This window comes from Pararge aegeria, chromosome 17, assembly GCF_905163445.1.
Source record: "Pararge aegeria chromosome 17, ilParAegt1.1, whole genome shotgun sequence".
Lineage (NCBI taxonomy): Eukaryota > Metazoa > Arthropoda > Insecta > Lepidoptera > Nymphalidae > Pararge > Pararge aegeria.
The window spans coordinates 2507754-2523861 of record NC_053196.1 but is presented as its reverse complement, the minus strand read 5'-3'; the positions used below and the strand labels follow the sequence as shown (position 1 = coordinate 2523861).

Sequence of the window (16108 nt, the reverse complement as noted above, 5' to 3'; positions counted from 1 at the left end):
TTAATTAATGCTTTAGAACAAAATTTTATTAAACATCTCTTATATATTTTAAGGCTGTAACCTAAACTTTACTTTATTTTAATTATTAATTATTGATCATTATAGTTTTGTTTTTATTTTATTTTTTTGCATTAATTTTTATAAAACAAAAATATGTATGACGTTCATTAGTGCTGTAACTATAGCCTTAATTAAATAAAGATTTGATTGATTGATTGACGCACATTACATGAGAATTGAGACAACAAAATTGAACACGGTAGTGAGATGATGGCGATAACCATATTCGTAAACTTAAAACTAAAGCTAGAATTTGGGTCAGTGCCCTATGGTTTAAATCACTGTAATTTTTGCGTGCTAATAACTTGAATTTATTTCAGTCATTGTATAATGGTTTCAGTCTCATGCCGGTTTTTGTTTTTAACGACGAGTTGAGAAAATAATTATATTTCCATCGTATGAGCTAAAACTTCTGCAGTGGTTTGTTATAACATATTATTAAAAATACTTTTTCTCTGAATCTGGGTTTCCAAACGAAACCCAGAGTGAGTTTCCAAACGAAACCCAGATTGAATAAAAAAAGAATAATCTAGCTTTATTTTCTGATAAAATTTATCAGGATACAAAAACTGGCCGGACTGGTCGGAAATAGCCGAAGATCCATACTGTGCTGGTAATTCTCTTTTGTACTATTAATAATAATTTTCATAAATGCTAATTTTGGATAATAGTTTTTCAATACCATACCTAAAAGGGATGCAAATATAAAAATAAATATTACCTGCAAGCTTTCGAGCTGCAAAAACTTTGTTTCAGTGATCAGGAGGCCGGGGAAATTGCATTTAGCTACACAGTCAGTCGCTGCGTCTATCAGGCTCTTCTCGTACGGAGTCGGCACTCTGATACCTAGAGGAAAGAAGATTATTACATATATATATAAGTCAGTATTTTCTATTTTTCCTCTATTATAATACCTAAACCGATTACAAGATTTTTTCATTATTCATCTGTGTGACATCACTGACAATACTGGTATGGCAGCAGTATTATTTTTATTTATTTATTTATTCACAAAACTTTATTTATCTTCAAAGGCCCAAGACTGAGTAAAAATCGATCGTGCAAAACCTAAAGAAAATGCAATCTATTTATAGAAAACTGTATGTATTGTATTAACTTTGTCCAAGTGGTCATTCCCTAAAATAAAAATTCTCCGGCTTTCGGCTGTTCTTTTATGGATTTTTTTAAACCATCCCCGTATTGATGCCAACAAAACAAAAAAAGATCAAATCAGCCCAGTCGAATTCGTGTTTTTGCGACACACGGCATGTTATATATTTACATTTATTAGAAGGGAACAATCCTTAACGACAGAGAATACATACCGCTCTCTCCAAGCGCGATGTAGGAATATATGCTGGACAGAAGTCCGCTGTCGCCTCGCGTCGCTTCACGTATAAGTGACACCTTTCCTTCTGGAGAAAGGTAGTCTTCCGCCTCCACCAGAGTCTGAACAGAAATACCGGACATCAAAACCTCTTTAAGTCGTGCTTCATGGAACAACTAGGTCGAAGTTCTGATAAACTATACAAAATAACTTAAGTTATTCATTTGTCGGCCGACTGGCGCAGTCGGCAGCGACCCTGCTTTCTGTGTCCAAGGCCGTGGGTTCGATTCCCACAACTGGAAGATATTTGTGTGATGAACATGAATGTTTTTCAGTGTTTATTTGTATATTATAAGTATTTATGTATATTATTCATAAAAATATTCAACAGTCATATTAGTAACCATAACACAAGCCACGATTACTTTGGGGCTAGATGGCGATGTGTGTATTGTCGTTGTATATTTATTTATTTATTTATTATTTATTCTTAGCAAAACGGACTAAGAATTTTCATGCCACATCTTTTTTTAGTCACGCCATGCTGAATTTCTACAAAAATGAAATACACATATAATAATGTTTATAATACTCCCTTCAATGGGTAGTTGAAATAAAGACGAAATTGCGTTTCTGTGAAAATACACGAAACAACATTTAACTCTTTTAAATCTATTTTAAATGTCACTTATCACTGTAAAAAACATCGGTGACTTTAAGAAAAGGTTCGATATATGAACTCGAGAAAAGAGTTCTTTCCACAGATTAGTGACATATTTCATCATCATCGTCATCGTCGTAAGCCAATACAACTGAAACAACAAACAAGAGTGAACAGGCATCTTCTAGGCATGCGCCTCATCTTAGACCACATCTGCACTTCCTATCTGTTGACGTTGTGGCTAAGCTAGAGTTTAGAGTCAAATAAAACGTGGTATGGGATTTTAATAATGACGTTGAATTAATTCGTTTACAATCATTTTACTTCATTAAAGTGCTAATGGCTGCAGTAACGAATACTTGTTATTGTTTTGAAAGTAATAATAATAGTTTTTATTTGATCAAATGAATTGGGGGTCAGTATCTTCCCACATGTCCAGCAATATTAAAGAGAAAAAAATACATAGTTAAGATTTTTTTTAAATCATTTACACAAAACTAACTATAAATTCAATTTAAATTTTTAAAAAACCTGAGTTACTAAAAGCTCCCTACAAAACAATTAATTTGTTCCTAACATACAGTACGCAAAAATATAATTTTCTAGTTTTTGTTTCATTTCTTTAGATAATATTCCTCATTCCCTTTCAATATAGTGTTAGTGTTGTAGTAGAGTACCTTATTCTACTAGTCAAGCCACTTCACTTGATACTTATATTGAGAGTTTAAAAAAATATTCCATCCGCCATTTTGTGGCAACGCGTAGCAATCTTGGATCAAAGATAACAAAGAACACTCCCAGCTAATTCACCTTTCAAACAAAAAAAAAACTAAATGAAAATCGGTTCAACCGTTCGGAAGTTACACACACACAGACACATCTAAATTACATCACATGGGTACAAAGTGATAGTAAATAATAATAATAATGATAGTAAATAATATTAATAATAGTAAATAATAGTAAAAAAAATAATGATAGTAAATAATGTACCTTGGGCAACAGTCTTCCTATATACAGCGTGTTCAAAATTTCCAGCAGATGTCGCCAGCTGTCGCGCACGCAGTCCGCGTGCCGCGCCGCCACTGCGCACGCGCGTCGCAATGACACCTGCGCCTTACTCGACTGCCCTAGTGACACTCCTGCAAACGGTTATAGTATTCAAAAGATGGAGGCCATTTATTAACCTTCCAAACATAGAAAACTAATTTTGGCATGCAGGCCCGAGCTAAAATAAATAAATAAATATACTACGACAATACACATATCGCCATCTAGCCCCAAAGTAAGCGTAGCTTGTGTTATGGGTACTAAGATGACTGATGAAAAATGCATGTATGTTAAAAGTGCTTAGCTTGTAAGGATTTTTTTGTTAGCACGTATTGCATATTCATTTAATTATTATATTAACGTGATTTTGTATCAATTCAACGCTAAATTGAACTGATTTCGATGACTTTTAAGATTTAAAAATAGGAGTTTTATCAAGGTTGGAGTTTACAAAAAAATATCATACAGTTCTATCTCCTAAAGAAGGAAATTAGCAAATATCAGATCGGTACACAGCAATGCAACAATGCTGTTTTGAGGCAGAAATAAGCATCAAACAAGTACTTCCCCTGACAAGTTCTGTCACAAGCTCTAGGCGTTTTTTTCTTACATGTCTTACTATGTACACTTATTTACAAAATAAAATAAACGACTTCCTATTCGATAATGATACCGCCTCTCAATCTGGTTACAGCGCCCTCACAGGGTTCCATTTCAAATGTAAACATTAGATTGACATTCTTTTGCCAAAATTTAGTAATTATGTACATTGTAATGGACTTGTAATTGTATAAATAAATAAAGTAAACAATCTTTCAATAACATCTTAGTGTTAAAAGTTCATTGTGACAATATAAATAAAAAAAATAATAGCATACATTAGCGGCTGCCGAATCTGCTCGAATGCTTAAATACTCTACGCCGTAAATACTCCGTTATTTGTAATGACTACGTTTTGGCGGCGCTTGCGTCTGTGGTCCCATGTTCTTCCGACACGAATTTTTTTATTACTTAGCTCAACGACTAAGTCTAGCAATTCAAAGGGACAATAGGGCGGTTAGTTAGACGGCTTATATTTTTTGTAAATATTAATGTTACTTTGTAATTCTTTTTATTTTTATCAAATTATTGTTCATAGATTGGTATTCTAATTCTAATAAATAAATATAAAATACATTCTCAAAGCATATGTATCTTTTTTCATTTTATTTGGATTTTTCCTATTTTTAAAAGATACTTTGCACTTCACAGTCATGATAACTTTTTGTTTATTTTCACTACAAGTTAGCTCTTGACTGCAAACTCACCTGGGTGGTTAGTGACGATGCAGTCTAAGAGGGTAGCGAATATGGCAGTTATATTAAACTCATACCTCTAATCGCTCTCTACGCGACATCGTACCGGAACGCTAAATCGCTTAGCGACAAGTCTATATCGGTAGGGTCGTAACTAGTTACGGCCGAAGCCTCCCAACAGACCAGAGAAGAGCAAATCCAGAAATTATAAATTCTCAAAGTGCCCATGTCGGGAATCGAACCCGGGACCTCCAACGTAAAACCACAGTGCCCACCACTGCGCCAGGGAGGTCGTCGAAGTTATAAACAAGACCTGTACGTATGTACGTGTGTAAGGATAGTTTTTTGTCACTGACCTATCGCGATATACGACACGTTCTGCGGCGTCAACAGTCCCGTGAACTTGCATAGTGTCAGCAACAGCGTGTCAAGCGTGAGAGTGTCGGACGACAGCCGCGCGACTAAAGCGGCGCAACGTTCGAGCCCGTTCAACGCTATGAGTGCGGCGCAGTCGCGCAGGTTGTTCGACTCTATTTCCTCGGGGGTCGGCGCAGACGAGCGTTCGAAAGACGCTGATAATGCTGTTACCTGCCGGAACCAATAATTATTATTAATAATTACTAGCCGTTTTAATTATTATTATTATTATTGATTATTATGAATTTTTTGCGACTTTGGCAGCGTTTTTTTTTTCAGTTATTCCGTGGAGAGTTATTTTTCTCCGACTAAAGCGGTGCAAAGCTGGAACCTGCGCGTCAAGCAAGTTGTTCAACTCTAATTCCTCCGAGGTTGGCGCAGACGAGCGTTCGAACTACGCCGATAGTGCACGTGTGTGCGCGTACACACGTAAACACGTACACACGTACGTGTAGTATGCTGCACGTTGTAATAGTAATTGTGATTAATAATAACTAGATGTTTTACATATTTGCCCGGAAAGTTGCGCAGTTATTACGGTTGTTACAATGCCTATGGGAATCATTTTTTATCCTAGGATAAAAAGTAGTCTCTCTCCGTCCTGTCTCTCTTTGCCAAAAATCAATATGAGTGGTTGCTTAAATAGAGCGTGAAGGAAGGACAAACATACAAACGAACAAAAAACACTCATATATAGTATTAGTAAGGATAAGGATCATTCTCTATTTAATTACATGCTAGCATGTTAGCAATTACATTCTAAGAAGCCAAACTAAGCCGGGTGTTTTCACATGGTAAAAAATAAAGCAGGTTGCACACTAACGGCTGGCGGGCAGGCGTCGGGTAATAACCGCGCGTGTAACGCGTGCGGTGGCGGCGGCGCTAGACGGTACTTTGCAGCCGGCGTGCGGCCGCGCCTCTGTAGCACGCGCCATAAATACGCGTCACGGAGCGGCCCAACGCGTTCCGCCGGCATCACCATCTCTTTCTCTCTGTGGACCAAAGGCTCATAAAGCATAGCGCTGTCAAGCGTACATCTATTTTTTCTGAGTTATGTGCGTTTTAAGTAATTAAAATATCACTTGCTTCAACGGTGAAGGAAAACATCGTAAGAAAACTTCATCCCTGAGAGTTCTATTTTATCTTTACATAATTTTCTCAAAGGTGATATCCTAAATACTAGTTAGGAGTCGGATACTCACCAACACCATGTCCAAATTAGGAATTTTTACTTTAACGTATTCAAATATTCGTGGGTCATAGTAAACCTAGTTTTTAATATTCATAAATAAATAAATAAATAGATAAAGGTGTGTGGAGTCCACCAATCCGCACTGGGCCAGCACAGTGGACTAGGGCCTTTGCCTCTTCTCAGACCCGTGCCATGTAGTGGCCCGGCAATTAAAAAAAAAAAAACAATTTTTAACGACTCAACCTACTTGATGGAATGGAAAATAGCTTCGAGCATAGCCTGGTCGAAGTCCTCGGAGCCGTTGCAGCCCCGCAAGTTGCGCACGAAGTCCTCAACTGTCATGGGCACATTGAGCTTCTTGGCATTGTTGTTGTGCTGGTCCACATTCAGCATGATGACGGCGTACGCCAGGCGGAACGCCGCGTCTGTGTTGGCGAACGGCTCTCCGTTTGTAGACTGGTGAAGAGGAATATATAATTAGCTTACTGATTACTGGTTTGTTTGTGGTTGGTTTGTTATTAGTTGGTGGTTGGCGGTTGGTTTGTGGTTTTTTTCGTTGGTTGGTGGTTGGTTAGTGGTTGCTTTGTGGTTTGTTTGGGGTTTGTTTGTGGTTGGTTCGGAGTTGGTTGCTGGTTGGTTAGTGGTTGGTTAGTGGTTGGTTTGTGGTTTGTTTGTGGTTGGTTGGTGGTTGGTTGGTGGTTGGTGATTGTCATAATGTGTCGGTCGATTGGCGGAATGGAGAGCGACCCAGGTTTCTGAGTCGAAGTATATGGGTTCGATTCCCGCAACTAGAGAATGTTTTTTTGATGAACATGAATGTTTTTCAGTGTCTGGGTGTTTATCTTTTTATTATAAGTATTTATGTATATTATTCATGACAAATGTTCATCAGTCGTCTTAGTACCCATAACACACAAGTTACGCTAACTTCGGGGCTAGTTGGCGATGTTCCTAAAGTCGTAGTATATTTATTTATCAGTGCTGTGAAAACTGCCAGAACACGATCAGAATGCATTTGGATTTATTATATATTTTAGGTAATAAAAATAGAAGGAAACTCACGTGCCAACGTTCGGCGAATTTCTCCATAACGAGAGAGATGAGTGGAGCTTCTCCGGGCAAACGGAAGGTCTCCAGGTAAAGTCGCAGCGACTGATCTAGTCGCAGGCCTGCGTAGTCGAAGCTATCCGCAAACGCGCCTAGGATACTGGGCCCGCCTTCCTCTCCGCGAGAGGAACGCTTGCAAATGTATTCACCTAAAACAATAGATGACTTTTTATTTTTTTATTCCACTACAAGTTAGATCTTGACTGAAATCTCACCTAGTGGTGATGCATTCTAATATGGTAGCGGGCTAACCTGTTAGGGAGTATGGTAGTCATACCCCTAATCGGTTTTTACGCGACATAGCACCGGAACACTAAATCTCTTAGCGGCACGTCTTTATATTATAACAAAAATCATTATAATAAAATTCATAAAAATATTCGTCATCTTAGTACCCATAACACAAGGTACGCGTACTTTGGGGGTTGTATGGCGATGTGTGTATTGTCGTAGTATATTTATTGATTTCGATTCGATATCAGAGCGAAACACATTTTGGAGCATCTAGAGGAAACTCTGTAGTTGTTTTTACTTATTTTTTTTATTTTATTTTTTACTACAAAACTAGGAGAATCTTAACACAAAATGGCAGTAGAATACAAAAAGCTCACTAGAAATAGCCTTGACCTAAATAAAACTATCTTCCAACTCACCAATCATTTTTTTATCCAAATCCGGGTTTTCTCTCAAGAACAACGCTACTTTGTGAGGGTCTAATGGTGTAGAAAATATTCCGTGCTCCTGTAGGAACTCTATACCTTTTGCGGGCTTTTGATTAAACAGTTCTGTACCTTGGGTGACCCACTGGAAGAAAGAAAATGGAGCAACGATTTATTTATTTACGCACACTTTTATTTTATATTTTAATAAATTTAATATGACGTTGACGTGAAAACAAATATTTTTTCTAGGTATGATTTAGTTATGCATCGCACATTATTTCGTCATCGTTGTATCGTCATTATTTTGGTGAAAAAACATCACAACAATGCATGTATTATGCAATTGCATGCATGTATATAATGAAATAAAGAAATAGAAATTAATTCAAACGTTTTCGTTAAAGCAAGTGATATTTAAGAAACGGTGGTAGGCTAGTGGGTAACCTTTCGTGGAGACCGAGTTCTAGCCCCAACACACACCACTAACCTTTCGGAGTTTTGTACGTTTTTATTTTAAGCAATTTAAATATCACTTGCTTTAATCGGCGAAGGAAAACATCGTGAGGAAACCTGAATGCCTGAGAGGTCTCCATAATGTTTTCAACGGCGTGTGAAATATACCAATCCGTGTTAATATACGGTCAGCGTGTTGGACTACGGCCTAAACCCTTCTCATTCTGAGGGGAGACCGTGCTCTCTAGGTCCAGTCCAGGTAGCAGAGAATGCTTAGCTTACTGTCTACTTTCATACTTAGAGTCAGTGGCGTGCATAGAGGATATGCACAGAGTATGCAGATGATATCAAATGAAGAAAATCTCGAGTACAAGTAATAAATACTTAAGGGTAGGCTTTTTATAACTCTTAAAATGCCTATCCTTAAGTTTTTTATAACTCATACTGGAGATTATCTTCATTTTATATCATCTGCATACCCGGTGCATACCCTCTATGCACGCCTCGGCTAAGTTTTGATAACACTAAATACGAATACGTCTTTCATACTAACCTTTTTCATATTCCTAACATTATCCAATTCAGCTTCGGTGGGCAGATCCAACGATGCTTTGTGCCTTCCCGTCCTACCTATATTAAAATACTGGCTTATATCATGAGTCACATGGTCACTGACCACAGAAGCGTCATCCATCCCGCCCAGTTCCAAGGAAACATGGCCGCCGCGAGAGTAATCTCTATATTTCTCCCTCTCTCTCTCCTCTTCCACATTCGCCATCTCCATCTCTGCCTTCTGCATCGTACCCATCTCAATCGCTTCTATTATCGTCATCAGAGCTTCTAAAGACAGCGTGTGTATATTATAAGCCGTAGAAGAGACTACATTTTTTGATAACAATTTCGCTAACTCCTCAAATACATTGGTACAGTATATATCACAGTCGAAGTTTAAATACAATTCAGTACATAGTCCAGGTATCCTGAACGTTTGGGCTAAGTTCTCTAGAGCTATATGGTGTATCTCTTTTAACTCGTATATGGATTTGGTTGTGTCCGCCGAAATTATCTCTATTATCTTTTTGAAGAACGCTTCCATTTGGTATTTTAAGTGCGCTCTCAGCGCTTCGAATAGCAGAAACCATATCTGCAAGTCTAATGCGAATATCGTTATCTTTTCTGTGTCCAGTAACTGAAACGAAAAAGAAAAAAAAATTAAAAAAAAAACAGAAATGCTGCCACCCATTTGCGGCATTGAATCTGAGAAATTTTCTTTGACATGAAATCCGTAAAAAAAAAAAATCTAATATAGTCGAATTAACTGTGCATTAAGAATCGATGACGTTTAATAAAATAATTAAATATGTAAATAAATATACTACCACAATACACATATCGCCATCTAGCCCCAAAGTAGGAGTAGCTTGTGTTATGGGTACTAAGAGGACTGAATATACTTATGAATAATATACATGAATACCTATTATTTTACAGATAAACACCCAGACACTGAGAAAAATTCATGTTCTTCACGCAAACATTTTCCAGCTGTGGGAATCGAACAGCCTTGAACTCCGAAAGCAGGGACAGGGAATGATTTTTTGAAATCATTCTCAAAGCTACTAATGATTTAATATAATATACCCATAGCACCAGCTATGTTTACTTTACGGCTAGATGGTGTCTATTGTTGTAAAAAAAAAATTAAAGACAAAAATATACTCACGCTCAACAAATTCCTACAGAGCGGATCCTGTACGAGGTACAAAAGGGATGGATATTTAGCTATCTGATCGGCGCCCACCTCCAGCGCAGTACCCACTAAGCTGAGGCCCAGGTGCACCATCGCTGATGTGTTCTGTGCATCGAGCGGATTGCACAGCGATATAAGAAATCTGAAAAAGGTTACAAAAAGAGGATTTAGAAATAACATTAAAAATACTTTGCTAATAAGTTTTTCATACGTGTTGGGAAACTTTAAAGTACTTAAATTGACTGACAGATATAATATTCTCTTTATTATTTATTGATCATAAATTTTTTCTTAACCACTTTAACCATAATACGGGATGTACATATGCTGCCAAGATTGGTGTTCAAAATCATTATAATTATTTTAAACTAAAAAATTATTAAAATATTAGGATCTTATGAAAATGCAGTAAATTTCTATTAGAATTTTGTTATGAAAATGAAGCTTAATTATAAATTATCTTGACTATTAATTATTATCATAATAAATCAAAAATTCTACTATGCAATTCATTTTTCTATCTTGTGAGAGATGAAAGCGTAGCCGGATGCTTTCAAGCAACCTTGTCATTAAAAAATTCATCAATTGTGTAGTAACCTCGCTGTAACAAATGTGTTTTAACATATTCTTTAAACTTATGCATTGGTAGGTCCAAAATCACCTTAGGAATCATATTATTATTATTATAATCATGTTATATTATTATAAAAGCGTATACTCAATCCCTCAAATGACTTTTGTACCTTTCACAGACAATATGCAGATGACACTAATTTATGACCATTTCTTGTAAGTTGACTGTTAATATCCACTTTTTGTTTATAAACACTAATATGTTGTCTTACAAATACTTATTATTATAGATAAAGTGACTTACCTAAATAATTCCCTGACACAAGCTAATCCATATGGTTGCAGATTCAAGGTTTCATCTTGTGGCGTGAATCTTATTCCTCTGTGGTTCACATACTCCTCTAGCTTCTCGCCCTCGGTCGGAATCTCTTCTTGGACTAAAATGGGTGTCGTTTCGGTTGGCTGCTCTGGTTCTGTGGACACAGTATAGCAAACTTAATGACATTACTGTATCGTAATAACGTATCATAATTGCTTATTTTCTTGCCGGCTGCTTCTGGGTAGGTTCTCTCCCTAGTTTTAACAGCATTAGATCTTTATAGAAGATCTTTTGTAGGCCGATAGGCACAGTTTTCAGCGACCCTGCTTTCTGAGCCCAAAGCCGTGGGTTCGATTCCCACAACTGGAAATTGTTTGTGTGATGAGCATGAATGTTTTTCAGTGTCTGGGTGTTATATGTATATTCTAAGTATTTATGTGTATTATTCATAAAAATATTCATTAGTGATCTCAGTATCCATAACACAAGCTACGCTTACTTTGAGGCTAGATGGCGATGTGTGTATTGTCGTAGTATATTTATTTTTGTGACAGAGCACGAATGGGGAAGTGCTATAGACATGCTTATTTCTGCCGTTAAGCAGCATTTTTGCAATGCGGTGTTGCGGTCTGAAGGGCGTGGATACCGGTATTCATTTCAAGTAGGCCTAATATAAGCACTTTTGAAACGTCAAGTCTGTCTGTTTGTAGTGACTCTACCACCGGTTCGAAAGGCAGATTCTACGAAGAGAAGAAGCCGGTAACAAACTCAGCAGTTGCTCTTTTCCAACATCAACAATTTACATTTTAACATTCATTTTTCTGTCTTGTGAGAGATGAAAGCGGAGCCGGATGCTTCCAAGCAACCTTGCTTGGAAGCATCCGGCTCCGCTTTCATTAAGAAATTCATCAACTGTATAGTAACCTCGCTGTAATAAATGTGTTTTAACAAATTCTTTAAACTTATGCATTGGTAGGTCTAAAATTACCTTAGGAAGGACACAGGGCGACACGTTAAGGGACATGTTCTTTGCATGCCCTGCGAAGTTTTTCCGTCGATTATAACTTATTTTATTTATAATACTAACCACAAAATGCTTAGGGATCAATTACCAAGTGAAAATGTTTTTATTTAATGTATCTATTGATATAAAATTAAAAAAAAAAAACGAATACTTCAAAAATCTTATCATACTATTTTGCCTTAATAATTTTTTTGTAAATTAACAACATAATATGTAGAGGCATAAAGTAAGGGCAGATCTAGTACAATAATAATACAAGAAAGATGAAATATAATTTATTAATTATCAAATTATAATGTAAGTATCAAAAGTGCCACCTATGAGCCTACTTGCATGAAGATATTTTTGACTTTGACTTTGACATCTGATCAACTGCTACAGTTAAAAAAACTTTTTAGGAGTCGTCTAGTTGAAATACCTTCTGCAACTTCCACAGTGTCCTCCGCGGGCTCGGCGTCTGCATTGCTGACGCATTTCTCCAGCAACTGCGTTATGGACCGGTTCTCGTTGGCCGCCAGGTCCATGGACGAGTGGCGGCCGTGCTTCTTTGGACTCTTCACTTCTTCCACTGGCTCTATCGTTATTTCCGCTTCGTTGAGGAGATTTTTGTCTTGACTGAAATGGAGTAAGCAATATTTTTTTTTATGATTCTTGTGATGAGAAGATATTTTTTTTTCATACCAACTATTCCGCTATACTAAATATACTACGATAATACAGGCATCGCCATCTAGCCCCAAAGTAAGCGTAGCTTGTGTTATGGGTACTGAGATGACTGATGAATATTTTTATGAATAATATACATAAACGCTTATAATACACAGATAAGAAAAAAAGCAGAAAGTGCTTATAAACTAGTTGAAATAAATGAAATTTGAATTTGATAAACACTTAGACACTGATAAACATTCATTTTCATCAGCAAACATTTTTCCGTTTGTGGGACTCGAACCCACGGCCTTGAACACAGGAAGCAAGGGTCGCAGCCCACTGCGGGCTGCCCACTCCTAACGGCCATCTCACTTGATGGGGTATGATGATGCAGTTTAAGAGGCTAGCTGCCTAAACTGTTTGCGATATGTCAAGCCCTATCAGTTTTTATGCGGTATCGTACCAGAACGCTGAAGATAGCCATGAAGGAAGTGATGTTTTAATTGCTTAAAAAACGCACATAACTTAGAAAAGTTAGAAAGCGTGCTGGTATTCGAATTCGGCACCCCGATTGTGAAGCTGAAGTTCTAACCACTTGGCTATCACCGCTTAAAGCCGCCATTGTGCTCATCCCAAATAAATTACTTACCTGGGTGTCCGTATCACAGGGTGCGGCTTGTTGGCGTCGGATTCCGCTTCATTGTCAGTGGTCACGTTCGCGTGCTCCGATATCGACGACTTCCTGTCCAGAGAGTTTGTACCTGCAACCACAGAATAAGGACATTCATATACAACGTGTAACACAATGACGAAATAATATTGAAGGATGCATAAGGAGTCAGCCTTAAAAAAATATAAAATCAAAAGAAGCAAATTTATTTTTCCATACTAACGAATTCAAAACATTAAATAAAAAGTCGAATTGTGTCAAAGTGTTTACTTATGACAACCCTCAGCTACGCAACGCGTACCTAATAAAGTGACTGGAGTCACATGGTTTTGCAGGTTACTATACAATTGATGAATTTCTTAATAACAAGGTTGCTTGGAAGCATCCGGCTCCGCTTTCATCTCTCACAAGATAGAAAAATGAATTTCAAAATGTTATGTTGTTACTATTCCTAACAGACCAGTACAATTCATATAGCATTTAGGTGCGAAGGTAAAAAAAATGATTAAATAAATGTAATCATTTGAAATACAAAATCCCAATTAGTAAATTAAAAAAAATATATATTTTAAGTAAAGTTTGGTGACGATCGGAGCACTCCTATTTTTGAACTGTGAAACTGTCGAATACAGCTTTTAAGTAAAGTAAATTAGTAAATAAACCTATGAAGTACATAAAATTTTATTATAAATAATTAATAGAACATTATAAAATATATACTTAAATTTTAATATAGTTAATTTAATTTAAATACAACTGAAAGAAAGAAAAAAATACTGTATTTCTATTAGAAATAACTATTATGTGTCGGTCCAGGATTTAACGTCACAGTTATTTTTACAACACTACCTATTCCCAATGGACTATGGTCTGAGGTCACAGTTAACATATTATCAAAAGTATATGGAAGCGCCGGTACATAAGTGGTAGCCAACAGCTTCGCGAAAACAAAAATTATGTGTTGGGTATGTCTTGATAACCATACCCCACGCACCGTTGCCGGCGCGTGTACCATCGAAGCGGTAAACACCCTTTTGGCTTACACCGGACCGCGCAATCTACTTATAGTTTGACGTGAACCAAACAATAGCGCGATCTAAAACCATACAGCGCCATCTAGTTTCGAATAAAGCAACTTTTTTAACGTTTCAACCTATGTTCGTTTTCATCTTAAATCTATTTTTACTAGCTATTGATTAGATTATATCGTAAGTTTTTATTTCTTTCGAGATGCATTAATAATTATTGTTTTAACCCCTAAAAAAACAATAAAACTGCTTTGAAGATTAGAAGAAACTATTTTCTGTAACTGTTTTTTATCTTTGGCATTGGTTGCCTTTGGCATTGTTTTCTTTTTGTTCTACGTCCTTTTTGTGGTGTGCAATAAAAGTATATTCATTCATTAATTCAAGAAACGCTTTTGTTATGATTTTAGCTTAAATATAAGTGAGGGCAAGGTTGAGGTAATAAACCCATCAATATTGCTAAGAAAATTCTTTACTTTTATCATTATAGACAGGTCTATCATACGATTTTACGAAGAGCTGTTTAATGTATCTAATTTGACTTTCGCAATATTGTGAGCTAAGCGACAATAAATAATAAATAAATAAATATACTACAACAATACACACACCGCCATCTAGTCCCAAAGTAAGCGTAGCTTGTGTTATGGGTACTAAGATAACTGATGAATATTTTTATGAATTGTATACATAAATACTTATATATAATACACATATAAACACCCAGACACTAAAAAACATTCATGTTCATCACACAAACATTTTCCAGTTGTGGGAATCGAACCCACTGCCTTGGACTCAGAAAGCAGGGTCGCTGCCCACTGCGCCAATCAACCGTCGGCCAACATTATATTTTTATTTATTATATAATAATATTATATTTTTATTTACAAAACTTTATTGCCCATACATGGACACAACACAAGATACAATAAAGAAGAAGAAAAGTTATGCAGTTGTGTTGAGAGGCACACTTATTCTAATTCTCTCTTTTTTAATTGATTAGTTTAATTGTATACTAAATTTGGACTTACTGTGAGCAGCAGTGATTTTCTTCTTAGCCGTCTTATCCCTCCTTTTGAGAGAAAATCCGAATGTCGAGAAGGTGCTACCCGAATCCTCTGTAGGAAACTGTGGGAGTCTCATGAAAATGAGCTGCGTCATATCTTTGAGACACTGCTCTGCGTTTCGACGAAGAAGTTCTGTGGAGATAGAAATAATCTGATCAGTTTAAAAATATGAATTCAAAAACTTAATTTGTAAGCAAGACAATAGCATGAAAAGAAGTGAAGAAAAACTTGATTTGCTGATAAATAATACAATAAACTGAATTACGTATTTATTTATTAACTTATTAAGTCATCATCATATTTTTTTGTTGTTCAGTTCAATTCTTGTTTATAGCTTTTGTCTGCGCCAACTGGGCACAAGGTACTTCGCCAATGTCTTGTAGATGGAGGCAGTACAAAGGAGACTGATCGGTGAAACTAATGAAATACGTAAATGTTAAGAATAGTCAGGTCACTAGCCAATTGGCACACTAGCCAATTTTACAGACTTTCTTGGTATTTTTTTTTTCATTTTAAATCCTAGCTACACCTAGTGGAATAAATTCCGAAAGCTTTTCTGAAAGGTTATATAAAACTACTGCACTATTGATGTCAAGACCACTGACCACTTAGTTAGAGATCTAAGTGAGTGAACTCTATAAATTTTTACCCTATAGGCTTCGTTTTTTCTTGTTACTATCTGTTAAACTATTTCACTGTCACAGATATGATTTGTTATCTATATTTGGCCTTATTTGAGTATTAAGTAAAATCCAGAACCAAAATAATTTGTAACAATGTTGGCTTACTAATAAAGTAAATC

At 36.4% G+C, this 16108-nt stretch overlaps 1 protein-coding gene and 1 non-coding gene across 2 annotated transcripts in view; both read right to left on the bottom strand.

The window, feature by feature from the left end:
* LOC120630876 (Golgi-specific brefeldin A-resistance guanine nucleotide exchange factor 1) overlaps positions 1-16108 on the bottom strand; it is a 51640-nt gene that overhangs the window by 33345 nt on the left and 2187 nt on the right. Inside the window, exons 4-17 of the mRNA XM_039900194.1 lie at positions 15271-15438; positions 13191-13302; positions 12309-12505; positions 10852-11020; positions 9948-10116; positions 8778-9413; positions 7763-7913; positions 7065-7258; positions 6250-6458; positions 5634-5802; positions 4750-4981; positions 3042-3190; positions 1386-1509; positions 782-906 (exon numbers count right to left, since the gene is read on the bottom strand). Coding sequence (XP_039756128.1) covers positions 782-906; positions 1386-1509; positions 3042-3190; positions 4750-4981; positions 5634-5802; positions 6250-6458; positions 7065-7258; positions 7763-7913; positions 8778-9413; positions 9948-10116; positions 10852-11020; positions 12309-12505; positions 13191-13302; positions 15271-15438 — 2804 coding nt within the window. The remainder of the gene's footprint in view (positions 1-781; positions 907-1385; positions 1510-3041; positions 3191-4749; positions 4982-5633; positions 5803-6249; positions 6459-7064; positions 7259-7762; positions 7914-8777; positions 9414-9947; positions 10117-10851; positions 11021-12308; positions 12506-13190; positions 13303-15270; positions 15439-16108) is intronic.
* Positions 14117-14248, bottom strand: LOC120631317. The gene has a single exon (XR_005659055.1). It is a non-coding gene; the product is annotated as a U11 spliceosomal RNA (small nuclear RNA).